Source organism: Mirounga angustirostris, unplaced genomic scaffold (genome assembly GCF_029215605.1).
Source record: "Mirounga angustirostris isolate CCGP_5_RB_7025 unplaced genomic scaffold, mMirAng1.0.hap1 SCAF_1, whole genome shotgun sequence".
Classification (NCBI taxonomy): domain Eukaryota; kingdom Metazoa; phylum Chordata; class Mammalia; order Carnivora; family Phocidae; genus Mirounga; species Mirounga angustirostris.
The window spans coordinates 209621189-209649090 of record NW_026991709.1 but is presented as its reverse complement, the minus strand read 5'-3'; the positions used below and the strand labels follow the sequence as shown (position 1 = coordinate 209649090).

At 48.6% G+C, this 27902-nt stretch overlaps 1 protein-coding gene across 4 annotated transcripts in view; it reads left to right on the top strand.

Annotated features, from left to right (window-relative positions):
• Nucleotides 1-27902, top strand: part of INSR (insulin receptor) — a 129803-nt gene that overhangs the window by 86787 nt on the left and 15114 nt on the right. Inside the window, exons 6-15 of one of the 4 annotated variants that reach the window (XM_064571749.1) lie at nt 323-537; nt 1518-1644; nt 3708-3958; nt 5458-5625; nt 9255-9456; nt 11024-11059; nt 16298-16569; nt 17499-17638; nt 22678-22837; nt 26647-26746. In XM_064571749.1, coding sequence (XP_064427819.1) covers nt 323-537; nt 1518-1644; nt 3708-3958; nt 5458-5625; nt 9255-9456; nt 11024-11059; nt 16298-16569; nt 17499-17638; nt 22678-22837; nt 26647-26746 — 1671 coding nt within the window. Of the gene's footprint in view, nt 1-322; nt 538-1517; nt 1645-3707; nt 3959-5457; nt 5626-9254; nt 9457-11023; nt 11060-16297; nt 16570-17498; nt 17639-22677; nt 22838-26643; nt 26747-27902 lie in introns of all 4 variants that reach the window. The other 3 variants (XM_064571747.1, XM_064571753.1, XM_064571751.1) reach the window with 3 other exon arrangements.

The window sequence follows — 27902 nt, the reverse complement described above, 5'->3', positions numbered from 1 at the left end:
GAAGCCTTAAATGCTACATGTACAAAATGGAACTCCTTTCTTTGCCCCAGCTGTCCATCCTCGTTTCTCAGATCTCCTCCCCTCGAGGTCTGCTGACTCTGGGTCAGTAAAACAACAGAAAGCCGGACTAGCTGTGTTTCCTGTAGATGGAGATGGACTCACGAGCGACAAGTCTGAGGAGGGCTGTCCAACAGTGCTGTCAAGGACCCAGGTTCTTTCCATTTTTGTGCTCCTCAGGGTCACAACTCCAGCCATGGCCCCGCCATCTTGGCGTTGGAGGTGACAAGCCAGCGAATGACTAGGTTTGTGTATGTTTCCGTAGGAACTACTCTTTCTACGCCTTGGACAACCAGAACCTAAGGCAGCTCTGGGACTGGAGCAAACACAACCTCACCATCACTCAGGGGAAACTCTTCTTCCACTACAATCCCAAACTCTGCTTGTCAGAAATTCACAAGATGGAGGAAGTTTCAGGAACCAAGGGGCGCCAGGAGAGGAACGACATTGCCCTGAAGACCAACGGGGACCAGGCGTCTTGTAAGTGGGGATGTCCTGGTCCTTCCAGCCCATGGACCAGATAAGGTGGCCGCCCTCCTCCTCGAGAACTACACTGGCCCTTGGGGGTAGGATGGAGGTGTCATTGCCCCCCCCCCCCCGCCATGAGCTAAAACAACTCTATGTCTCGTAGAGTTCTATTTCTGAAATACCGAGGACAGGTGTATCTTACCTTTGTGATTACAGAGATACAGTGCCTGATACTGGAAGATGCCACATCCACGTTGAATGAATGAATGAATGAATGAATGAATGAATGATTTGATTCTTCCTTATAGATGCTCTTGGCTCCAATGCTCTAGCAGGTCCTGGAGCTGCTATAGAGCTGGAGGCTGCTGGCTGACTACACTCCTCTGACAGGTTCTCTCCGGAAGGGACATCTGAGCCTTGAGGCACCAAGGCTTCCATGATACCTTCAGGGGGAGTTGGGTCCTTGTGGGCCGGGCGAGCGCGCCCGGGAATTCAGGGGAGGGAGAGAGCAAGGCTGGGGTGGAGCTTAAGGGAGGGCTTGCCGTCCACTCTTTCTAAGGCATTGTCTCTCCACCACCCGCTCGCTCTCGACGCTCTCTAAACTCCCTCCGCATGTGTTCACTTAGCACTGGAGTTACGTCTTGCGACACGTAAGGCTCGAAAGCCCACATGTATGACAACATTGTACCAGGACAAGCGTTACTCTTGAAAAATCACTCTTCCCAATAATTACTGGCCCGGTGTCCTTCTTGAGTTGGTGTTACTTACTGTTGAGCCTCTGGCCAAGTCACTGGCTGATGGAAGGGGCCAACTTGCGTGACCAGCTTTTGCCCCTGAGCCCCGGCAGAAGGCGTGTGGGAATGAGACCCATCCAGGGAATAGCAGATTGACATCTCCCTTCTCACTAGTGCTCTTCGGGATGTAGGATCACCTGTTTCGGGCTGCGCTGGAGCAAGGTTTTAATACTGATATTGTTTTTAAACTTTCCTTAGGTGAAAATGAACTCCTTAAATTTTCTTACATTCGGACATCGTATGACAAGATCTTGCTGAAATGGGAGCCGTACTGGCCCCCTGACTTCCGAGACCTCCTGGGGTTCATGCTTTTCTACAAAGAGGCGTAAGTAGAAGATAAAGAGGTATGAGGGTTGGGTGTGTTCGGAGGTTCCCCTTGGAGACTCCTCTGTCTCTCTCTTCCTTGGGAATAGCTATCATAAGCTCTTTTATACCATCTCACAAGCTGATGGCATGTGAGGTTAGTAACACCCCCGTTTGTCAAAACCAGAAATTGAAATAGACAGGTTTCTTTTGGCGAGTTTCCTACAGCAATATTCCATTTTGCCTCATGTCCGTATATCTCAGCAAGATATCCTTAACACAATCTGCTCCGTCTGCTTAGTGGGTTTTTAAAGATTGATTTTCGTATCGATTTTGTATTTTCTCCGACATTTAAAGAATTGTGGCAAAACATACACGACATAAAATTGGCCACTTGAACTGTGTTTCTGCGCACAGCTCAGTGGCATTAAGCACATAACTATCACAGAATCCATCTCTAATAAAACTTTCTCATCTTCCCAAACTAAAACTGTCCCCATTAAACAACACCTGCTCGTTTTGAGTACAGTTGACCCTTGAACAATGCCAAAGTTAGGGGCGCTGACCACCTCCCCTGGTCAAAAATCCACATATAATTTTTTTTTTTAAAGATTTTATTTATTTATTTGACAGAGAGATAGCGAGAGCAGGAACACAAGCAGGGGGAGCGGGAGAGGGAGAAGAGGGCTTCCTGCCGAGCAGGGAGCCCGATGTGGGACTCGATCCCAGGACCCTGGGATCATGACCTGAGCCGAAGGCAGACGCTTAGCGACTCAGCCACCCAGGTGCCCAATCCACATATAATTTTTGACTCCCCGAAAACTTAGCTACTAATAGCCTGCTATTGACCGGAATCCTTACCGATGACATAAGCTGTTGATTAACATGGATTTTGTATGTTATATGTATTATAGACTGTATTCTTACAAGAAAGTCAGCTAGAAAAAAGAAAATGTTATTAAGAAAGTCGTAAGGGGGCGGCATCTGGGTGGCTCAGTCGGTTAAGCGTCTGTCTTCGGCTCAGGTCATGATCTCAGGGTCTTGGGATTGAGTCCCACGTTGGGCTCCTTGCTCCGTGGCGAGTCTGCTTCTCCCTCTCCCTCTGCCCCTCCCCCGCTCATGCTCTCTCTCGCTCTTTCTCTCTTTCTCAAATAAATAAATAAAATCTTTTTTTTTTAATAAATAAAATCTTAAAAAAAAGATAAAAAAAGAGTCATAAGGGAGGGAAAATGCATTTACAGTCCTGTACTGTAAAAAATCCACACGTGAGTGGATCCACGCAGTTGGGGCCATGTTGTTCAAGAGTCTATACGACTGCGCTGAAAAAAAGTTTTTTAAAGATTTTATTTTTAAGTAATCCCTATACCCAACATGGGGCTTGACCTTACAACCCAGAGATCAGGAGTTTTAAAGGGAGATGATGGAAGTTGTGATAGTATTCATATTAATAATTGCTCCATCTTTGAAGATTTATTATGCTCCGACTGTGTGCCGAGAAGTAGCACATAAACTCTCATGCAGTCTTTTTTTTTTTTTTAAGATTTTATTTATTTATTTATTGAGAGAGTAGGCACGTGCACAGGGAATGGGGGAGGGGCAGAGGGAGAGGGAGAGAGAATCTTTTTTTTTTTTTTAAGATTTTATTTATTCATTTTAGACACAGAGATACAGAGAGAGAGAGAGAGAGAGAGCATGAACAGGGAGAGAGGCAGAGGGAGAGGGAGAAGCACACTCCTGGCTGAGCCAGGAGCCCGATGCGGGGCTCGATCCCAGGACCCTGGGATCATGACCTGAGCCGAAGGCAGCTGCTTAACCATCTGAGCCACCCAGGTGCCCCTCTCCTGTATTCTTACCAGTAAGTAGTGAGGTAGTTGGTAACATCATCATCACTATTGATATAGTCGGAAAATGGAGCTATAAGGGAAGGGGTCCCTTCTCTTTGGGATCTGTGTCATTTTTCCTTGTGGCGTAAGCTTGTTGGTAGACAGGAGACAACCCTGTAGGATGTCACCTTCCCTGCCGCAGCCCTCCGTCCTCAGAGCGAGAGTCATGGCATGATAACCACCTTCTGCTTTGTCTTGAAAGCCCTTATCAGAATGTGACCGAGTTCGACGGGCAGGACGCGTGTGGCTCTAACAGCTGGACGGTGGTGGACATTGACCCGCCTCTGCGGTCCAATGACCCCAAGTCGCAGAACCACCCGGGGTGGCTGATGCGGGGTCTCAAGCCCTGGACCCAGTATGCCATCTTCGTCAAGACCTTGGTCACCTTTTCCGATGAACGCCGCACGTATGGGGCCAAGAGTGACATCATCTATGTGCAGACAGATGCCACTAGTAAGTGTTTCTTACGTGGAATGGACATCTTGCCTTGAACAGTTGACACGGTGATGTTGTAGGACGTGCTCTTTGATGTGGCTGTTGGCTTCTGAAAGAGCCGGGTGCCCAAGGTTGCAATTTCAAAAGACAAAGCAGTAGCAACAAGCTGCTACTCTGTTCCCTCCCATTCTGGAAAATTTTCAAATATTCACAAAAGTAGAAAAATGAGCCCCATGGACCATCTCCCAGCTTCATCAATGTTTTGCTTTTTTTATTTCATTTCTGTGCCCCCTTCCCCCTTCATTTTTTTTTTAGTCGGTGGGGGGCGGTGGTGCTGGACTATTTCCTAGCAATTTAGTGGTATTTGTATTTTCATAAAGCCTAAGTCCTTCTCCTGTTGTGGAGGTTCTCAGCCCTGGGGTGATTCTGCCCCCCTGCGGACCTTTGGTGATGTCTGGAGACCGTTTTGGTTGTCGTGACGGTGGACGTGGGGCTTACCGGCGTTACACGCTGCTGAGCATCTGGCGATGCACAGGGCAGACCCCCACGACAAAGAACTATCTGGCCCTAAATGTCCGTAGTACTGAGGGTGAGAAACCCTGTCCCATGGGATACAGTCCAGACGTTATGAGCCAGCCCCAGCTTTTTTGGCTGGTGCCCCCTTCTTCTTGTATCCTCCAGCAATACCAGAGGACTCCACAGTTTCTGGAAGCTTCTAGCTTCTGGATCTTTGTACGCATGATGTCCTCTGCCTTGAGAGCCTCAGCCCCCCCCATTGACCCCCTCAGCCACCTGCATTCTTGAGGGGCAGGTTTTGTGGAGCCCAAAGGTGGTGCATTTTGGGGGGTGTTAGATGAGGTATCGTCTCAGTGATACGGATGACTGGCATCCCAGTGCTGAAAGTTACCGTGTGACTGGGTTCAATTTGGGCCGAATGTTACCTGGAAAATGTGAGTTTATTTATCTCTTCCCACTATCCTTCCTTTCCCCAGCATCTTTCCAGTGCCTGGAACCCAGACAGCTTGCCACACAGTTGGAGCCTTCTCTGTATAAATGTGTGCTGCATAATTGAATGAACGAATGGCTGTGTAATCTGTGGTATGAATGGACTGTAATTTGGTACCCCGTGCACTTGCCTGGTGAGCTTTCCATGTGTCTCCAGTTTTCTCTGCTGTTAAATAACACTGCAGCGAACATCCCCATGATCTCTCTAACCGGTGTGTTCTTTCTTTTTTTTTTTTTTAAAGATTTTATTTATTTATTTGACAGAGAGAGACACAGCGAGAGAGGGAACCCAAGCAGGGGGAGTGGGAGAAGGAGAAGCAGGCTTCCCGCGGAGCAGGGAGCCCTATGTGGGGCTTGATCCCGGGACTCCGGGATCATGACCTGAGCTGAAGGCAGACGCTTAACGACTGAGCCACCCAGGCGCCCCCCGGTGTGTTCCTTCTTACGCCCGCCCGACAGCCAGTCCCTGCCCCCTGCTCACGGTGCACCTGTTTTCCCTTTCTCCTTTGCAGACCCTTCCGTCCCCCTGGATCCAATCTCCGTTTCTAACTCCTCGTCCCAGATTATTCTGAAGTGGAAGCCTCCCTCTGATCCCAATGGCAACATCACACACTACCTGGTTTTCTGGGAGAGGCAGGTAGAAGACAGTGAGCTGTATGAGCTGGATTACTGCCTCAAAGGTGAGTGCAGGTGGGTGTGTGGGAGCAGATGATCTGCTTTGTCCTGCTTCCAGGCAAGCGTCTCCCCCCCACCCCATGCTGGCTTCCCAGTGTAAGTGTGGGGGCATGTGCCCACACACACCATCTTGTACCAAACCACACAGACCCATTTCTAAACATCACCGCCTCGTGACACTCTGAAGACTCGTGTCAAAACCAGATAGTTCCATGTCTTGGCACCATTTCTATCTGAAATTTTCTCCCCCTCCCCCTTCCCCGCTGTGGGGATGCAGCTCTGTTAACCCGCTGAATTTGGGGGCTAAGCTAGGAGTCGAGAGGTTAATGACAAAGTCAGGAAAGAGTTTTAGCCCCTACATTTAGACCCTTAACGTTTTAAGGGTTGGAGGTAGCCAGGAGCGGTAATGCGTTCCCTTCTGTGCTTTCCATGAAAAATTTATACTAGAGATGATTCTCCTCCCCGCCGCCCCGTCTTTAATCTTGTTTACTTAACAGGCTTCATCCATTTGCAGGAAAACAGAAAATTCTCTGAGCCTCAATCTAGTTTGTATAAATTAGTTTACAATTTTAAAGCTGGATTTTAAAAAAAACCCATCAAACTGGAGAAAGAGATGTCATTTTTTTTCCTTTAGTTTTTTTTTTTGGTGTTGTTCGTCTGTGCTTTATGTTTGTCCGTATTTATTTTTCTTTAGATTGTTTTGAGTTAGCGATTTCCTCAGCCCTTGACCTTGGAAGCAAAGGCTCAGGGACTGCTGGTGAGGCGTGGCAGAGGCCTCGAGCCTGCGGGCGACTCTTGGCCGGACGTCTGACCTGCTGTAGGGCTTTGGGCAAGTCACCGGGCTTGTCACCGGCCGCCTCCTTTTCGGGAGAAGGGGCAGGAGGCCAGATGATCTCCGGGAGCTGTCCCAGCTCTAAGATCATGTGCTATATGTATGCCTGTGACCTCATTCCCCGCCTGAGCTGAGGTTTGCAAACGTGATTTATCTCTTCAGATTCTTTATATAACTCAAGAGCAAGCACAGGCCTCAGCTTAGCTGTGAGCTGTTGGCCCTGCATTCGAGTAACCGAAACCACCAGCTTGAACCACCACCAGCAACAGCCCTTGGTGCTTCCCTTTTTTTTTTTTTTAAAGAGTAACAACTTCAATTCTGGAAGTCTAAATCTATCATTACAATATGGCTATTTACACATGGCTTACTTTGTAATGATCGCAAAGTTTGTGGAATTGATAAATAAACTTACTAAGGACAGATATGGTATGATTCCACCCATAGGAGGTCCCCAGAGGAGTCCCGTCCACAGAGGCAGAAGGTAGATGGTGGGAGCCAGGGGTTGGGGAGCGGGAGGGGAGTCAGTGTTTCATGGGGACAGAGTCTCAGTTCGGGGAGATGAGAAAGTTCTGGAGATGGATAGTGGGGATGGTTGCACCTAATGCCAGTGAGCTGTGCACTTAGAAATTATTAAGATGGTATATTTTATGTTACGTGTATTTTACCACAATTTGAAAAACATACACAAAATAAATAAGCTTACTCACTATGACTGGGAGTGGTTTCCCGTTAGTATCACCAGTAGGGTTTTTTTTCCCCCCAAGCTTTATTGAAATGTGGTTGAATTATAAGATATTGAAAGGTAAAACTGTAAGATACTGAAAGTGCCCATCGGGATGATTTTGATACACCTATATGCTGTAAAGCGATTTCTCCCAGGTAGTGAGTGAGTTCATACATCTATCACTTGTATTGTGTGTGTGGGAACATTTAAGTTCGACTCCCTTAGCATATTTCAGTTCTAGAATACGGCGTTACCAATGCATTTTTAAAAATTGTGGTGAAATATATATAACATAAAATTGACTATCTTAATCATTTTTAAGCGCACAGCTCAGCGGCACGAAGCATGCTCATGCTGTCGTGCAGCCATCCCCACCCTCCGTCTCCAGAACTTTCCATCTCCCCAAACTGAGACTGTCCCCATGAAGATGGACTCCCCACCCTCCACCCGACCCCCGGCTCCCACCATCTCCTCTCTGTCTCTGTGGATGGGACTGTCTGAGGTGCCCCATTACCTATACTTTCACTGTGTAGTCACAGAAAAACCATGGGACGCTATGTGCCCTGCAATGGGGGCCAGAGAGGGTAACAGGAGTGAAGAACTGTGTGTGGCCTGATCAAAAGGTCCTTTCCTCTCCAAAAAATTCTTAGGATCCTCCCACACGAAGGAAACCCGACCTTTTTCTTCCACCCGTTATGCCATGACCAGTCCCTGTAATGGTTAACCCAGCCAGGTTAGTCTGTGTCTATTAATAAATGTTAGAAGTGTTTTTAAGAGACCCTTGTAGCCATTCACAGCTGTATAAATACTTGGGCTTCTGAGTGGATACTCACCATTCCCGGGAAGGTACTTAGAGCCCATTGTCTCCAGGACCCATTCAAGGGGAGAGGGAAAAAAAATGCTCAGTAGCCCCTAGGAGGCTCCCAGCGCAAGGGCTGGTGGCGGGAAAGGTGAATCCCAGGGGCCTTCGTGAATTTTGCCCGATGAGAGTAGCGTTCATCCTCACAGTCGCACCCGAAGCATGTCTGTGGCCTGCACGATGGATGACAGGTGTCCCTGGGATTGGACTCAGGGGTCGCGACACGGCCAGCTTCGGCACTTAAAAAACAACTTTGTGTTTTTGAAAAATGTCTTCCCCCATCTCCCCTCGTGTCGTTAGTCCAGAGCTTCTCCACCTCAGCACTGTTGACATTTGGGGCCAGATCATTCTCTGCGGTGGGGCTGTCCTGTGCCTTGCCGGACAGTGAGCAGCACCCCCGGCCTCACCCCGCAGGTGCCAGAATCTCCTCTACCCCCCAGGATTCCTCACAGCCAGAATATCTCTTGCCCAGTGTCCGGGGGGTGGGGGACGGTGCAGAATCACCCCTCCCCCACCCCCGACCTCGGGGAAGAACAACTGCTCTACTGATTTCTGGATTCCTGAGTGAACTGTAGATTCTTTAATTTGTAACCATTGGGTCTGAGGGTCGGACCCTTTATATGGCCTCCCGTTACTTTATATGGCTGGCTGGCTGATTCATTCATTCATACAACTGTCACCTGCCCCCTCAGCCTTTCTCTAATCCCACCTCCCACCGTCCCGTCCCTCATTCTGTCCTGCTCATTACTTTGGGTTCTTGGTGTCTTTTGGCATGCCAGGGAAATTCCTGCCTCAGGGACTTTGCACTTGCTTTTTGCTCCGTCTGAACTGCTTTACACCAAGATGTGTGCGTAGCTCATTCCTTTCCTTCATTCGGGACTGCTCAGCAGTCACTTTCTCTGAGACCACCTCGTAAAAAGCATCAGCCCCAGACATCCTCTGTATGTTCATCCTGCGAGCTGACCCATGGTATATGTGTTTATGTTTCTTATGTAGCCCCCCCAGTTCCCAGCCACTAGATTGTAGGTTCCATGAGGCCAAGACATACCTGGTTACCTTAGTCTCCAGTCCAATGGGGTTATGGTGTCTTCTGGTGTCTGGAACACCCTGACATGCACAGGTGTCCCATGTGCCCAGCCCCTCCGAGAAGACCCCCTTGGCGGCGTGCATGTTGAGGGCTCGGGGAGGATCCGAGGCCACCTGCTCTGCCTGTGTCTAGGGCTGAAGCTGCCGTCCCGGACCTGGTCTCCGCCGTTCGAGGCCGAGGGCTCCCAGAAGCACAACCAGAGTGAATACGAGGAGTCTGCCGGCGAATGTTGCTCCTGCCCCAAGACGGACTCTCAGATCCTCAAGGAGCTGGAGGAGTCCTCTTTTAGGAAGACCTTTGAGGATTACCTGCACAATGTGGTGTTCGTCCCCAGGTCAGGACTGTTCCTTGGCTCTGTGTGGAGGGGGCGGTCATTAGGGGAACAAGATGAAGAGGGGAGCCAGGGGGTGGGCGGGTAAAGGAGGAGATTCAATAGGAACCTTAACCAGGAAGAGCAAATAAGCACTCCAAACGGGGACAAGTTAAAAAAAAAAATAACAAAAAACAAAAAAAACCCCGCAGACCCTCAACATTTGCTTTCCCACGTGGCCCAAACTCTTTATCCCAGCCTGGGGCCTCCGTCTGCGTTCTTAAACGAGCTCCATTAGATTTTGCGGCGCACCCTGAGGAATGCCTACCTGGCCCCATGCTTGATTTATCTTGAAGTCTCAAGCTCAGAGCATTCTCTGTGATCATCCCGCCAACCTTCTTGTCCTTCTGGAAATTTCTACTGCATCTTCAAAACCCGGAGGCTTCTCCTGTTTAAATCTGTTGAGTTTCCTTTGGGAGGGAAGGGATGTGCTGATGTACTCGGGCTCTGAGAGGGTTTGCAGGGAAGACGACCCCAGGCCACTCCTCTGTCATTGCCTCTCCCAGAGGCAGAGACGCTCAGGTAAACGGCATGTGTCTCTCGCTGCCTTAGTTTACTTATCTGCCATGTGCAGATAATAATAGTTCTTGTTTCTTAGGATTGTGAGAGCATGTGAGTCACCCAGGCTTCACAGCCTTGACCCTGTAGACGTTTGGAACCAGCTCGTCCTCTGCTGTGGGGCCGTCCTGTGTAGGATGATGAGCCACATCCCTGCCTCCACCCACCCGACACCCCAGCGCTGTCTGCATCCTATTAGTTCATGAGTCTTTAGAGTAACCCACTGACGTAGCTGTCACCTCCCTTTCATGGGTCCAGAGCCGGTGTTTCTGAGCTGGCGAGGGATCCGACCCCGGATCCGGCTGCTGGTGAGGGGTGTGGGTTGTGAGACGCCTCCTATCCCGCCCCCCTTACCAGCAGATGGGCCCCCCAGCAATGTCTGATGCAATGCGCTGTCTCCAAAGTGGATCGAAACCCCAAAGGGTGACATTGGGATAAAATAAGATTTTAAAATGGGTCCCTTCAAATGCCTATCATCGCTTCTCATAAGAATAGACGTTTTCCCAGAACCATCGATGTGTGACATTTAAAAAAAAAAAAATTTCTTTCTTGCGTTTTTTTTCCCCCCCGACCCTGAGTCCGAAAGAGCGCTAAATGTCAGAGCCCAGGCATGGAGGGTGGGAGGCAGTTACTGTTTTACCCGTTAAAAACAAAATGCTGCTGGACTTAAGGAAACGGCTGAGTCAGTTGTGATGTTTAAATGTAGTCAAGTTTGGCATCTGAGGGGGATACCCCAGCTGGCCAGATCTCGGGGGAGGGGAGGGTATTTTCTCTGATTCTCCCCCCGCCCCCGCTGTGTTCTCTGCATCTTATGGAGATGATGTGATTTGGGGGGTGGGAGACGTGGTCCACAGTCAAGGGCAGGGCACCCTTGGGCCGCTCGGAGGGAATGTGGCTTCCAGGGTGTCAGAAGCCAGAGGTCTGTCTGAACGAGTTCTGTCTGTCCTCAAAGTGGTTGGTTTTGTTTTCACAGAAAATCCTCTTCAAGCCCTGGTGCTGAGGACACTAGGTACGACTCACCTGCAGGAGGTCTGCGTGGCCGCTGGGGGCTGCTCAGCGCAGGGCCGGCGGACCAGGCAGGGCAGGAAGCATGCTGTGTGCCTTTGAGACTCCAGAGGCTTCCGTGGCCTTAATGCATGTGATGGGCTGCTCTGCAGATACCGGAGGCTTCACGAATTCATACGGGAACTGCCTTCACCCTCAAATGGGATCTGGGCACAAATCTGCACTAACACACTCTTACTAAAATGTAGAATCAAGGGGCGCCTGGCTGGCTCAGTCGGTGGAGCATGTGACTCTTGATCTCTGGGTCAGGAGTTCGAGCCCCACGTCGGGGGCAGAGTTTACTTAAGAAAAAAAATAGAACAGAAGGGGGTACTTTCTGGGCACCTCTTAGATGCCACGCATTTACCCCACTGCGTTCACCCGCTGAACATTTATTTAAACATTTGTTTATCGGCACCTACGGTGTGGGCCGGACTACGCCTGGACCCCACAGTCTGAGGCACGTGCAGCAGGTCTTGGGGGGAGCCTGATCTGCGAACAGAACGTTTTTATTTGGGGTGGCAAGTGCGGGGCTGCAGGCGTGTGAGCAAAGGCATGCCGTGTCGCTGAACTCCACTGAGGACAGGCGGGCTTTCCTTTGATTTGTGTCTTGAAACTCCAAGGGGGCTTGTCCTGGAGGAGAGGACAGGCAGAGAGAGGCTGGGGAAAGGAAGGCCTTGGGATGAATCACGGGCCCCTGGGAGGAGCCAGAGGGGAGACCGCAAAGGCAGGTCAGGGCCACGTGGAGGGATGCTACTCTCTCAGCAGAGGATTTGCTTCTTGGTTTTTCAGGCCTATTTGTGTGGCCCTGATCTGACCTCTAGTGGCCATTTGGAATATAACCTGCAGAAAAGAAAGGCCTAGACATTTGCGGCTTGGGTCCATCCACATCGGGGTTTCTCAAATCCCAGACGTTAGACATTTAAGGCCACATCATTCTCAGTTGTGGGGCCCGCCCTGTGCATGGTAGGATCTTGAGCGGCATCTCTGGTCTCACAATGCCAGTAGCTTACGTGTTCCCCCAAGTAGTGACAACCAAAAATGTCCCCAGACACGTCAGATGTTCCCCCATGGTGGGGGGAGGGGCAGACTCGCCCCTGGTTGAGGACCACTGGTTTGGTATGAGATTGTGGGGTGTGTAGGCAGCGGAGAATGTGGGAACCCCAAACGACAGATAGCGGGGGAGGGGGGTGACCGCATATACATTCGGCTTGTTTGATGAGACCTTTTCATGTTCCAGTTTTCATGTTTGGACACCCACTTCTCAGTAGTTTTTCCTGAGGCACCAGTGTCATGGTCATTTGGGAAAAGGCCCATTTATGCCTGGATGGAAATGTTCTGAATCTTGCTAACATGGGTCTGTCTTTGGTTTCCGTCCAAGAACGTCACTGGTCTTGCAGATGAAAAGACCAAACAAAAAATCTTAATGCATGTCCCCTGCCCATGTAGGGTTTTTCTTCTGACTACAGTGCAGTTGAAACTAAAAATTGACTTCAAACATTTGAACAGAAAAGTGCTCCCTGGTGATTTAAAGTTGATTGCTTTGATACCTTTTGGGAGAAGCAGATGTGGAGACTTTCATTAAAGTCCATTTGGAAAATAGTGGGAATGAGAATGTCATGTACCTTAAATTTGTAGAATATCGCCAAAGCTGGGCTTTGATGCAAAATTAAATGATTTTGCTAGTTAAGAAAACAACCTAAAAAGGTAAAAATAGAAATGTATTGTGAGGGAGGGGAAATCGTTGAACTTGCAAATATAAGGATGAAAACCACAAATAACTAGAAGTAAAGCAGGTGATCTGAAACCAGGGTCGAAGAAAGATTTTAATGTTGAATTCGCTGGACAGGCTTGTGTTGTTCAATTTGAAGCTTTAGGTGAGGAGGAAGGTTTTAATTTGATCTGATTCAAGATGAAGCAGAAAAAATTAAATATTCTAATAACTTTGGTAAATGAGTAAAAATTACGTCCCCAAAAGGCCCTGGGCCCAGAGAATCTTATAGATGAGTTATTTCAAACTCTGTGATATAGAAACTTTTCTGAGCATAGAAATCTATGGAAATCTTTCCAGGTCATTTTATGAAACTAACATAACGTCCCTTAGCAGAACTTGATGTAGATGCTATATTGACAGAAACCCCAGGACCGGCTAAAATGAGACTTTAGATCCAAACGTCCTAAATGAAACAGTGTGCTGACATTATTGTTTCACTCAGAAGTACAAGGATGGTTTACGATCAGGAGATAACGATAATTCATCAGGGGCCCAGGAAAATCATATGATAATCTCATGAGACAGTATTAATTAAAATTCCTAATTTAGGGAAATGAGCAAAAAAGAGGCCTTTTAGAAAAGCGGGAGTAGAATACTTCTGCTACAAGGTAAATAAATATTACCTAGATGAAACCGACAGCCAAGCTAACATTGTATTTATTATTTATTTATTTATAAAACATTATACTTATTTATCTGAGGCAGAGAGAATGAGAGAGAGAGCACATGAGAGGGGGGAGGGTCAGAGGGAGAAGCAGGCTCCCTGCGGAGCAGGGAACCCGATGCGGGACTCGATCCCGGGACTCCAGGATCATGACCTGAGCCGAAGGCAGTCGCTTAACCAACTGAGCCACTCAGGCCCAAGCTAACATTGTATTTAAACTGTCCCTGTTACATTGAGAAGGAAGCCCAGTGTCGTTGTTACTAATTAACATTTTCCTGGGTATCTAGCCAATGCAGTAAGACACAAAATAGAAATTAGAATAGCAAAGAATGGATTGTGTGAAATAATGTCATGGATATTCGCAGATAGCCCAGTGCAAGGGTAGACGTGCTGTGGTGTTAACAGGCTGGACAGCCTGCTGCCCATTTTTTTGGTCAATGAAGTTTTATCGCAATGCAACCACTCCCATTTGTTTATATCTTTCAAGCTACAATAGTTGTAAAGCCATTGAAAGTTGAGTAGAGACAAAAAGTACTTGGTGACAGAGGCCCTGCAAAATCCAAAATATTTACTTCCTACCATCGACAGGAAAAGTGTGCCAACTCTTTTTCTAGTGTGTTCCTTGGAAACCCAAGGATATCAACTATGAAGCTCTTAGAAGAGAGTTTGGGAAAGAAGGTACAATGCAAATAAACAAAAAGCCCGGTGATACACTAGCAATAGTTAGAATAGAAAACAGAGGAGACGATCCCTTTCGTAATTGCCATACCACCTTGGTAACCCCATGGAGAATTAACTGTATAGGAAAAAGTATAAACGTCTGCTGAGCTCCAGGATTGTCCAGATACATGTGAAAGACTGTTTTGAATCATTTATAGAAAACTCACTGGCAGTAGTGTTGATAACAGTGTTAATATCCTTGGTGAATAAACAGGGCAGCAGTAGGAACAGCGAGGAAAGCACTAGAACATCATAGAAACAGAGGAGAAAGATGGACACTTCCCTAGAGAAACACAAGGGACCAAGGAAGGAAAGACAAGCTCACACGGAATGGTCTTAAGAGATGCAAACAAAGCAACAGTGCCTTGTTTTTCAGTTAATCTTTTGGGCTGAAAATCTGCAAACAAACAAAACCCAAAAAACCCTGAGTACTGATGAGGTTACCCTGAGGTGCAGTTTCAGGGGCTGCTGGTGAGAGCCCCCGGTCAGTAGAAAGGTCCCGCAGAGCAATTTCACCGTATGGATGAACAGGCACAGCCTAGCATTTTCCCTTCTAAGAGTCTAGTTTTAGGATCTAATAAGACAATCGGACAATGATCAAAGCGATATTTATAAGAGCAAAAAACCCTGGGGATACTCTTATGCAGACATCTTCAGAGGTCCTGTGGGCTCGGTTGCAGACCCACTGTTGTAAGACGAATATTGCAATAAAGCAGGTCGCCTGAAGTTTTTGCTTTCCCAGTGTGTATGAATGTTCTGTTGGAACCAGACTGTAGTCTACAAGGTTGCCATAGCATTGCATCTAACAAACCAGTATACACACCTTAAAAAATACTGCTCCGAAATGCAGACCATCATTGGGGCTTTCAGTGAGTCATACTCACCGATCACAGATAGCTGTAACAAATAATGATAATAATGAGAAAGTTTGAAATAGCGTGAGAATCCCCAGGAAGGTGACCCAGAGACACACAGTGAGGAAATGCTGCTGGAAAACGGTGCTGGTAGATTTGGCCGATGTGGGGCGGCCACAAACCTTTGGTTTGTAAAACTGCAGGATCGCAAAGCACAATAGAGCCAAGTGCAATAAAATGAGGTATGTCTGCATTAAATAAAATAGGAGGGTGGTTAGTAATTTATGGCTCGTGCATTAAAATGAATATTTTCCAGTTTTCCAAGTTTTCTGCAGTGAGCATGTTTCCTTTTGTAACAGGGAGGGAAAAGCTTCACATTGAAAAAGACAAAACATAAATTCTGTGCTAAGTACTTAAGGCGTTACGTTTTAAGGAAGCTCTTTGGTGAATATTTCCAACAGAACAAGCGAACAAAGGATTACAAAGCTAGCTTGGTCCTCATACCTACACATAATATTTCTAGGAAAAAAAATTGCCTCCAGGAAACAGAGGGCAGTGGAATGATGAGTCATTTAAATTTTCTCTCTGCTTTTTGTGTTTGCGTGTTTATAAGTTTTTAGGCTATTGCATTTATTTCTTAATTTCTTCTTAATTGGGGGGGAATGTGTGTCGACTGCATTTTTTTTTTTTTTTTGAGTTACCCTTACCAACCTGAGTGGTAAGATTTTTTTTTTTTAACCCAAGAACTGAAATTTAGTCACTACTATGATGCAGATGCCCTATATGGTCATAAGAATTAGAAGATGCATTTTACCTGTTTAGACAGATGTTGCTGGCCAGTAGTTTGGGATGCTGGGCTCGTGAAAAGCTGGACTCTGACATGCGTTAGGCATTTTGTCTTTAACGCTGACCCGGGGTGGCCGATTAATCTGCAACACGACAACCTGAAATCAAGCATGTTGAGGGGAATACTGGTGTGTGTCCCCTGCCGATGGTCCTGGAGCCCCGTCCCCTCGAGGGCGTCCTGGGGAGCTGCTCTGGGTTGTAATTCCGGGCAACCTGCATTTAATCTGCGTGCCTCCTTGCATCCCCACCGCACCAGTCTTTGATTCCGAGCCTTTTCTTCTCCAGCATTGTTTTTGTCTTAAAGAGGGCGACCGCATGACCGTGTGTGTCCTGCTGTCGTGACAGGCCATCGCGGAAACGCCGGGCCCTCGGGGACGTTGCCAACGTGACGGCGGCCGCGCCCACGGTTCCGGGTTTCCCCAACACCTCGACCAGCGCGCCCACGAGCCCGGAGGAGCACAAGCCCTTCGAGAAAGTGGTGAACAAAGAATCCCTGGTCATCTCTGGGCTGCGCCACTTCACTGGCTATCGCATCGAGCTGCAGGCTTGCAACCAAGACTCCCCCGAGGAGAGGTGCAGCGTGGCGGCCTACGTGAGCGCCAGGACCATGCCCGAAGGTGGGTGGCCCCGTCGCGGTGCCAGGAGACCCGGGCGGACCGAGGGCCAGCCCTCCGCCCGTTAGGCAGCGTAGATGTGTACTTGAACTTACCTGCCTTTGTCGTTTCTTATTTTTATTTGCGGCCGGCTTCACTGAGATCCCAGCTGACATGTAACATTGTGTACATCTAAGGTATACAGAGTGTCGATTTGATATGCGCACGTATTGCAGTGTGATTACCACCGTGGCGTTGGCTGCCACCTCCGTCACGATACGTGGTGACTATTTCTTTTTCTGTAGCGAGAACGCTTAAGATCCACTCTCTGAGCACCTTCCAAGGGTATAGTAAAGTGTTATTAAGTGTAGTCAGCGTGCTGTGCGTTAGATCGCTACAGCTTCTTCGTCTTCCAAGCTGGAAGTTAGTATCTTTGCATTACCCCCGCCCCCTCCAGCCCTTCCCGGCCCCACGTAACCACCATTCTACTGTCTGTTACCTGTGAGTTCCACGTTTTTAGATTCCACATATCAGTGAGATCATACACGATTTGTCTTTCTCTGTCTGACTGATCTCCCTGAGCAGAATGCCCTTAGGGGCCATTCATATATGCCGGTATTATTGTTTGATTACACGAGTCATACGTAGCCAGTATATGAACTTTAGTAAAGACGCATGAGCCATGAGAAATACAAACTAAAATTAAGAAATACATATATGTATGGTATTAATCAGGGTTCTCCAGAGAAACAGAACCAATGGGATATGAGATAAATGGACAGATGGATAGATAGGTATGTAGACGGTCCTATGAAGAAGTGAGTTTTACGTGTCCGTTTTCCTTGTGGGAAAGTTACGCAAGCAGCTTGAGGTTGGTTGCTCGGCTGGTAGGTGGTGGAGGTGGTATTTGATCCAGGGGTCAAGTGCCGGCCTCTAAGCACTGCTCTTTACAGCCAAGGCAGATGACATTGTTGGCCCCGTGACCCACGAAATCTTCGAGAACAATGTCGTTCACCTGATGTGGCAGGAGCCAAAGGAACCCAACGGTCTGATCGTGCTGTATGAAGTGAGTTACCGGCGCTATGGTGATGAGGTAAGACCCCCTGATGCTCGGGTACATACCTCAGGGCTGTCGCTGGTACCCCCTCCCTCTTCTTAAATTCTGGCCCAAATACTTCTCCTATTAGCTACGTTGTCATTAGGACTCCACGCCTTGATTTATAACTTTCCAGGGAGACGGGTGAGAAATTCCAGTCTGCAAACTTACTTATTTCCTCAGTTTCTCCCATTGCTTCTCACATTTCAGCTCCGTCCGACAAGATGAATGATGGCTGCCTGCATTTGTGTCCCCCCTGACATGACAGGAGACCCATTTCACTTTAGACAGAGTTCTCTGAGTCTGGGGAGAAATCACTTAAGATCTTAATAAGGAACTTTCCGTTTACTACCAGACACCGTGCGGGGTGGTGGGTGAACACAGAGATGCCCAAGATATGGCATCTAAGAAGAACAAAAAAGGAGCCAAGCTGTCCTGAGGGGTCACTGTGTGTCTCGCACGTATGAAGCGCTGTGCACACATGGTCGTATCTCATTTATCGTATTTTACCATGTCTAAGGCATGATAAACGGCCCCATGATTTTTATGGACTGCTAAAAAAAAAAAAAAAGATGCTGCCAATTCTGAGTTGGTGTTGCTTCTAAGCTGCATTGCAATTTCAGAAATGCCAAAATGTGAAAATAATAAGCCTCTCAGGACCAATGAAATGCAATAAATCCTCAGAATAACCCAGTGAGCTTGGTCCGGAGGCAGCCAGAATTTTTTTGTCCAGGATCCATAAGAATAAAGTCAGGATTCAAACCCAAGACTGTCTGATGTTCTAATCCGAGGGTTGGCAACTGTTTTTTTCTGTCAAGGGCCAGATACTGAACATATCTGGCTTCCCAGCCGGATGGCCTCTGTTGCAAATACTTAACTCTGCTGTTGTAACTCTGTATAATGGGTATGGTTGTGTGCCAATGAAACTTTTTTTTACAAAAGCAAGCAGCAGGCTGGCGTTGGCCAGCCCCCGCTCTAAGCCATGCCCGTAACTACTTTGGGGTGGATCTCCATCCCCAGAAGGGCTGGGGTCTGCTCCTGCCGGGAGAGGCGCCGGCCAGGGCTTGAATCCACCTGCGCACAATTCTCCCCTTGACCGTGTGACTTCAAGCAGATGAGTCTCATCACCTCCTTGGGTTTGACTGAGCCCTTTCCCTGTCCCAGACACAACCCTGAGTCCTTTGCAACCATCCGTTTGAACCTCTCAGTGACCCGACCAGGTGGGATCTGTTAGTGTCTCCTTTTTTGGCCGGGAGTACGGAGGAGCTGAGTGGACTTGCTCAGGGTCACACACCCGGCATCTTAAATCCAGACCTTTGCGCTCCCGAATCTACCGTCTGCAGTTGAGGGCGGTCACTTAAGTCAGAGGTCGTTTTCTGTAAATGGCCAGAGTGTTTAAGTTTTTAGTTTTGGGAGCCATAAAGTCAGGCTTGGGCATGAGGGGTTTTGTTTGTTTGTTTTATAATAACAGCTTTACTGTGACACATTCACATACCATAAAATACACCCATTTCAAATATACAATTCGGGCGCCTGGCTGGCTCATTCGGTGGAGCGTGCAACTCTTGGTCTCGGGGTTGTGAGTTCGAGCCCCACGTTGCGTGTAGAGATTACTCAAAAATAAAATCTTTACAATACAATAAAATAAAATACACAATTCAATGGTGAGTTTTTTTGTTAATTTTTTACAATTTTTAAGTATTCTCTACACCCAACGTGGGGCTCGAACTCACAACCCTGAGACCAAGAGTCACACGCTCCACCGACTGAGCCAGCCAGGCGCCCCTATAATTCAATGTTTTTTTAATTCACAGAGTTGTGCGACCATCACATCAATTTCAGAGTATTTTCATCACCCTAAAAAGTCCCCCCACCCCCAATCTCCCCTGCCTCGTCTCCCTCCAGTCTCTGTCAACCACTAACCTACTTTCTGTCTCTGTGGATTTGCCTGTTCTCGATACTTCCTATGAATGAATCGTACAATACATGGTCCTTCTGTTGCTGGCTTCTGTCATTATCATAATGTCTCCAAGGTCCATCCGCGTGGCAGTGCATGTCCACGCTTCCTTCCTTTTCATGGCTGAGAAATATTCCAGCATGTGGATGGACCACATTTTGTTACCACTCACACGTAGACGGACATTTGGGTCGTTCTCACCTTCTGGCCGTTGTGAGTAATGCTGCTTAGAGCATTCGCGTGCAAGTGTTTGTGCGGACGCATGGTTTCAGTTCTCCTGGGTGCATATCAAGGGATGGAGCTCCTGGGTCCTGTGCCAACTCTTTTAAGGAAATGCCCACTCTTTCCCCAAGGGGCTGCACCATTTTATATCCCCACCAGTGGCGTCTGAGGGTTCCAGTTTCTCCACATGGTCGCTGACACATGTTCTAGGCTGTCTTTGATTAGAGCCATACTGGTGGGTGTGAGTGGTATCACACTGTGGTCTGGATGTGCATTTTCCTGATGGCTCATTTGGGCTCGAGTTTTTTGCCTTTCCCTGAACCCATGGGACTCTTCAGCTTCAGGCAGCTTCGGGCAATTTAGCGTCAGCCCTGGAACCGGGGTGGGGTTGAGGATGGGAGGCAAAGAGGAGGGGCAGCTTCCAAAGGAAGTTTGGGATGTTGTGGGCAGCAAGGAAGAGAATATGGATTCTGGGCAGTGAGCATCACATTTCCACTACAGACCTTGGTTTTATTCCTGCTGCTGTGACCAACTCTTTCCCATTTGCCTGGAATTTGCCAGTGTTGAGCACTGAAGTCCTACATCCTAGGAATCTCTTGGTTCTGGGTAAACTGGGACAGTTGGTTACCCTATTGGCATTGGACCTAACCCTAAATTCTCCCAGCTGCCTTCGGCTGGACTGCCTCCCCCGTTCCTGGAGCCCACGGGTCACCGGTAGGAATCCCCACTAGAGCCTCTGCCCCACATGGCCCAGCACCAATCCCAGATAGACTGGCCCTATTTGCCCTTTAGGGGAACAGAGACTTAGGGGGGGAGGGAACGGGAGAGAGTGAGAGATTATAATCACCTTTTAAAAAAACCTTTTCATAGATAAGATGGCCGATCATCTCCATTTTCCTTTATTGCCTAGCATTGCTTTGATAAAGAAAATAATGTAAAAAAAATTTTTTTGTATACACCATTAGTACTCTTGTGGTATGATTTTGCCAGTTCTACAAAATTCTCTCCAGCATTTGGTGGGAGGTCATCTTCTTTTTCCTCTTCTTCTTTTTTTTTTTTAGTATTTGTTAGGCTGATAGCTGAAATCACTTCTAGCTGCATCACTTTTGCATCTCTCTCTCCTCGAACCTCACGTTCAAGTCATTTGCCCTCCTACTTCGTCCCCTCTCTGCCCAGAAGACCCGGACTGCCCCCTTCCCTGGAAGGAGCATCGCTTTTTAATTTTGGTGTACTCCTAAGCTTTGCTTCAGCGTCTTTCATGGTTTTGAGCTTCTGTCTTGTTGGCACAAACTTTCATATAACTGGCTTCTTTACTCTTAGGTTTCGCTTCTCGTTTTGCTTTTCGTTTTTGTTTTTCGGCGTCTGTGGAGACAGCTGCCTCAGGGTCTAGTTCCTTCTGTTCATGCTCCCTTCCCTCTCCTTTGCCCCTTGAGGTGTGTGGGGTGCATGGCCGGCTGTGGAGGATGCATTTCCCCTTTGTCCCCAATAGCAGCTACCTTCGGTTTCTATATTTGCTTATTTGTCCCTTTCTACTTGGTGACTCATCCGACTTGGATGAACCTTTGGACCAGAGCCCCCACCCCCTGCTGCCAGCCCGATCCAGCCCGATCTGTTTTCTTGCTGTTGTTGTCACATGATGAGCATGGGAGTTTTTACATTTCTTTCTCTGCCCACTAAAATTTTCCAGTCCAGCTCTCTGCATGCACTATAAACTTGGAGCTGTTTTGGAAAGTTTTCAAAATTTGGCCCGACGCGTGCAGGGTTCATGGTCCCACTTCCCAGTGAGCCTCTTGCCTCTCCTACTAAGGTCTGGGTTGATCTCTGTTTACACGGTGGTCACTGGGGTGTGTGCGCTTGACTTATCTCCTCTCTGTTTTCAGAGATTGAGGTAGGTCCCAACTCTTCTTCAGAATGGTCAAGTAAATCGAATCAAAACAAAAGGCTGCACCAGGGGAAGGAAGGAGCTTTAAAATTTGTCCTTAAGACATTAAGCCCATGCATATGTAAGCCCATGCATGTGTTTGGTTCTGAGGCCAGGAGGTGTGTGTGGGGGCAAAGCCTGAAATTTGATTTAGGTCATGTGGGGCTCTTCTTTCCTGTCCTTCTGGGACTTTCTAGAGGCCTGGTGACAAGGCCTCATACTGGTTCCAAAAAGGCTGGGAGCCAGATGGTTCTGGATTCAAGGGTGGTTGGCCCAGCCACTTACCAGCTAGGAGCCCTCCGACCAACCGTCTCGCCTCTTCAACCAGGGGTCGGCAAAGTATTTTTGTACTCCTGTTCTTGTACAGCGTGAGCTCTAAGGATCGCTTTCATATCTTAAAATGGCTGGAGAGAAAAAAAAAATTCAAAACGTCGAGAGAAGAACAGAGTCACGACACGTGTCAGCTTAACGTGGAGTTCAGCGTTCGGCGTCCACGACGCTCCGTGGGCACACGGCCACGTCCGTTTGTGGACGGATGTTACGATTTGGGCTTGGTCCCCGGCTGCTTTCGCGCTGCCACAGCAGAGCTGAGTGGGTCACAGTGACCGTGCGGCCCCCTTGACAGCGAAGGTTCGCGGACCTCTGCCCCGGGCCCCCAGCATGAGGCCGAGCCCCAGTGGGGTCGTCATAGGAAGCAAATGAGCCGATCCAGGGCGAATGCTTGGCTTGCGGTTTAGGAAGGGTTGGCTGTTATCAGTGATGACAGCCTCCACGTCCGCGTCCTTCCCCGGAGAGCGAGTGTGCGGAAATTCTGACGGTCCCGATGCGGCTCGAGCGCGTGGTGCCCTGATCGCGCCTTCCTTCCAGGGATGGACGCTCCCGAGTGGCGAAGAAGGACCCCCCACACCCTCCCCCTCTCCTCCCCTTGTCTTGCAGGAGCTGCACCTCTGTGTCTCCCGCAGACATTTTGCTCTGGAGCGGGGCTGCAGGCTGCGTGGGCTGCCGCCGGGGAATTACAGCGTGCGAGTCCGGGCCACCTCCCTGGCGGGCAACGGCTCGTGGACAGAAGCCACCTATTTCTACGTGACAGACTATTGTAAGTCTGCGCTTGGGGCTGGGCGTGGCAGGACACTGCAGAGGATGGCCGGGGAAGCTCGGAGGCTGTGCCCGCGGGCCCTGGACTTGACCTCCGGTTCTGCTGGCTGCTGCTGTGTGACCTGGGCAGTGTGCTTGACCTCTCTGAGCCTGTACGTTCTCATCTGACCATGGGGATAATTATAGGAATACCCCCCTCCCCGCCCCGCCTTGGAGGTGAAAGGAGGTTTCAGTGACATTATGAAGGTCAAGTGGCTGGCCCAGGGCACGTCTGATGAACACATTAGCTCCTGTTACTAGTGTCCTGATACTGATTTTTGATGGGTTGTGCCCTCCAAGGGAGGACACGGGAGCTTGCTTGCTGAGTCTCAGATGTGCTCTTGATATGCAGGCAGTGAATGCTGCCGTTGGGTGAGCAAGACATGCTGTGGACAGTAGGGTGGGCGGCTGGGAAGGCTGAACTGGTCAGGGAAGGCTTCCTGGAGGAGGTGCATCTTGACTGAGACCCAGAAGAATATACAAGCGGGGACAAAAGAAGACGGTCATCCTGGCATGTGGCAGGAGCCTAGACACTTGAATGAGTGAGCAAATGACTTGGAAGGAGGGGAGATTCTAGACCAGGAGGAGTGGGAGCTTGGGTGGGAGGGGCTGAGACAAGGCTCCTGCTTGGCCGGCTGGATTTTCACATACCAGGCCTGGTGGGACTTGGGAAAGTGGGAAGTGACTCTTCTCTGGTGTCTGGACACCAGCTGGGTATGTGACACCACGATTCTGATGCTGCCTAGTGGGGTGAGCACAGACCCTGCCAAGTTAGGAGCACGGTTCCCAGCAAGATGGCCCTCACTTCAGATGCCAGATGCAAGTTGGGGGTTCTCCAAGCCCCCCACACTTCTGACCAACTGGCAACAAACTCAGGGGTTCCCACGACCCCCCTCAGATTCAGTCATTTGCTCGATCAGCTCACAGAGCTCAGGAAAGTGCTATATTACAATGACGGTGTTATTGTAAAGGCTATCAGTCGGGACCACCCAAGTGAAGAGACACCCAGGGGAGGGCTGGAAGGGTCCAGGACACTGAGCTCCTGTGTCTTCTCCCAGTGGAATCAGGACGTGTGGCGACGCCTTCCCCGCATACCCATGTGTTTACCAGCCAGCAAGCTCCTCTGAGCTTTGGTGTCCAGGGTGTCACTCGCTAGGCATTGCTGATCACATCGTTGGCTGTGTGATGGAACTCCCTCTGCAGCCCCTCTGCTCTCTGGAGGTCAGGCTGGCGCAGGCCCCAACCTTCCGATCACGTGTGTGGTCTGCTGGTGACCAGCCCCCATCCTGGGTCATCTCATCCCATAGCATAATCTCAGGTTGTGTTCCAAGGGGCTCGTCAATAACAAAGACACTCTTATTACCCAGGATATTTCAAGGATTTGGAATCTCTCTCTCAAAAACCAGGGATGCCGTGAATAAAAGTCCAAGGAAAATATCAAAGTGGGAGAAACATTGGTGATATCATTGATATATCCTTGATATAAAATGAAGATATATGTGTAGGACATGAGTAGAAGATATATGTAAATCATAACACAAGGATAGGCAAAGAACATAAATAGCCAATTTAAAATGAAATACAAAGATAAAAAAACATAAGAAAAAAAGTCCAACCTCAAAGCCACAGCAAAAAAAAAAAAAAGGAAGAAGCAGCAAATTAAAATGAGATGTGATTTTTAACTTATCGAATTGGCAACGCTTTTGTTTCTGTTTAATTATAGTACTTAGTGTTATTCAAATTATAGACACATGGACTTTTTTTTCATGGTTGGTGAGTGCTAAAATATAGTACTTTATTTTTGAAAAGATTTTTATTTATTTGAGAGAGCAAGCAAGAGAGAGAACATGAGCTTGAGGGGAGGGGCAGAGGCAGAGGGAGAAGCAGGCTTCCCGCTGAGCAGGGAGCCCGGTGCTGGGCTCCATCCCAGGATCCTGAGATCATGATCTAAGCTGAAGGCAGATGCTTGACCGACTGAGCCACCTAGGTGCCCCTAAAATATACTACTTTTATAATATGTATCAAACATAAAGGATCTTACTATGTGAACCGACAATTCTGGTTCTAGAAATTTATCCTGAGGAAATGATCAGAGATGTCCAAAAAAGATACATGTCCAAGGAAATGCAGCCCAGCATTACCAAAGATAGCAAAAAGTCTGAAGAATTAAAACAATTCTTTATTTTGCAGCAGGGAGGCAGGCAGGGCACCCAAGGTGCAAATCTGAAGGAGGCACTCACCCCCAGGGGCTGACCCTGCATCTCCAGGACTCAGAGGAAGAGTCCTCAAATTTTGCACCCTGGTGCTTCCCTTTCTTCACCCTGGTTCCATGGCCACGGGAATCGGTGGCGTGAGCAGGACTGTGGGGTCTGGGAAGCCGAGACGGGGTGTGGGGGGTGAAGCCTGGCTCTCAGATTGTGTCCCCAGACCCGCTAAGTCCTGGCAACTTGGTGACCTCCAGCTTCCCTGCTCCTGAGGAAGAAGGGACGAGGAGGAGGGACATGCAGACAACTGCATGTGGCCATAGGTTTCCTTTTCTCATGTTCCATTCAACCACCAAATATTTACAGAGTCTTTCTGTGGCCAGGAGCTGCTGGGGAGGGGGAGGAGGCAGTTTCCTGTCATTCAGGAGGGTGTCTCAGGGTGCCCTCCGTGGCCTTGGCCAAGCACTTCTTCAGATGGCCCCGCTTGAAATCCCTGCTCCACCAGGGGTCAGTTGTGGGATTTGGGGCAAGACCCCTCCAGTCTCTGAGCCTCTTTTCCCAGTCTGTTAACTGGTCTTAGTCACGGTCCCTCCCACCTTGGCTTATGTGACGATTAAGTAAAACCAACCAGCACAGAGCACTTCAAATAGCGCCTGGTGTTTTCCTAAGTGTTCGGTAAACCGCTGTTGATAGGAAAGACCTTAGGGACCAGGGACCAGGTTCCCTCCGGGATTCCTTAGAACCCATTTTCCTCCTTGGCTTCTGAGAGTCTGAATACACAGGCATGTTTATAAATGCAGACAACTTGGCCTTACATGCAAATTTTTTAAAAATGAGGGCTCCACAGCATTTCTTCGGTGAATTTAAAAGGATTTTTTTGAGGGGAGGACCGCCTAGCACACAGGGCCCTTCCTGGTGAATTTTTCATCTGTGAGAGGTGCTGTTGGGATTAATTTGCAGGGCCCACTGCAAGATGAAAATACAGGTCCCCTTGTTTAAAAATTATTAAGACTCTTTTTAAAGATTTTATTTATTTGAAAGAGCAAGAGAGCACGAGTGGCGGGGGGAAGGGACAGAGGGAGAGGGAGAAGCAGGCTTCCCGATGAGCAGGGAGCCCGATGTGGGGCTCGATCCCAGGACCCAGGGATCAGACCTGAGCCAAAGGCAGACGTTTAACCGACTGAGCCACCCAGGTGCCCCTAAAAATTATTAAGACTTTCAAGATGGTGACAGTGGAGTGTTAGGGATGAGGGCCCTTCCAAGTGTGGGGACTTGGGCGATGGCCTGGGTTGTGTGCCTGTGAGCTGGCCCTGGGGGGGGCGGGTGGGAGAAGGCTGACAGTAGGCAGTGGTCTGGGGGTCAGGGTCTCTGAGCCTGGCGCCCAGCCCCGTGGAGCAAGCTGGTGTTTTAGGACTGCTGGAAAAGAGGGGCCGGGGAGACCAGGGGAGAGGCTCGGGGACAAGGGAAGGGGCAGGTGCGTGTGGCCCTTCATTATAGGTATAGGTGTGATTTGTGATAGGAACACATTTTGATGTGAACCATTTATTTTCTTATTCTATTTCAGTAGATGTCCCGTCGAATATTGCAAAAATCATCATCGGCCCCCTCATCTTTGTCTTTCTCTTCAGTGTTGTGATTGGAAGTATTTACCTGTTCCTGAGAAAGAGGTGGGTGTGGTGGTGTGCTGGTAGATGATTAAAGACTGGCTCTCCAGGAAAGAAAGTATGCCTCGATCTAGAGACAGCTGTTAGCTAAGTTTATTATAAATTGGACTGACATAAGGGATGGGAATAGCACGCAACTTACAGGTAATGATCATAATACCATTTGTAACACTCTCTATCCTAAATTCCCCCTAGCTCGTTATTCTCACCAAATGTTTTGGTTGATTTTTCTTCCCCCCGCCGTGAACCTTTGTATCTACAGCCAACCTGTGGTGGCAAGTGATGAATGAGCATAGCTCGACCTGAATGTTCATTGATACTTTGTTTTCATTAAAGAGCAAGGTAAAAATGAACTAAGATGTGTAGGTTCATCAAGGAAGAAGTGACTTCGCTCAGTCACGTAGTAACTCTTAGATGCTGGAGGAACATTTTCTCAAAAAATTTTTTTTTTTTATGGGCGCCTGGGTGGCTCAGTTGGTTAAGCGACTGCCTTCGGCTCAGGTCATGATCCTGGAGTCCTGGGATCGAGTCCCGCATCGGGCTCCCTGCTCGGCGGGGGGTCTGCTTCTCCCTCTGACCCTCCCCCCTCTCATGCTCTCTGTCTCTCATTCTCTCTGTCTCAAATAAATAAAATCTAAAAAAAAAAAAAATTTTTTTTTTTTAAAGATTTTATTTATTCATTTGACAGAGAGAGAGATAGCTAGAGCAGGAACACAAGCAGGGGGAGTGGGAGAGGGAGAGGCAGGCTTCCCGCTGAGCAGGGAGCCCAATGCGGGACTCGATCCCAGGACCCCAGGATCACGACCCGAGCCGAAGGCAGACGCTTAACGACTGAGCCACCCAGGCGCCCCCTCCCCTTTTTTTTTTTTGCCATTTGCAAATCATGGCCACAGAGATGACATCCTTTTTTGTTGTTGTTGTTGAAGATTTATTTATTTTAGAGAGCGAGAGCAAGAGAGAGAGAGAGAGCAGGGGGTGGGGCAGAGGAAGAGAGAATCCCAAGCAGACTCCATGCTGAGCACAGAGCCCGATGCGGGGCTTGATCCCAGGACCCTGAGATCATGACCTGAGCCGAAATCAAGAGTTGGCCGCTTCACTGACTGAGTCCCACCGGCGCCCCGAAATGACACACTTTTAAGCTTATTCTGCGTTGTTAACA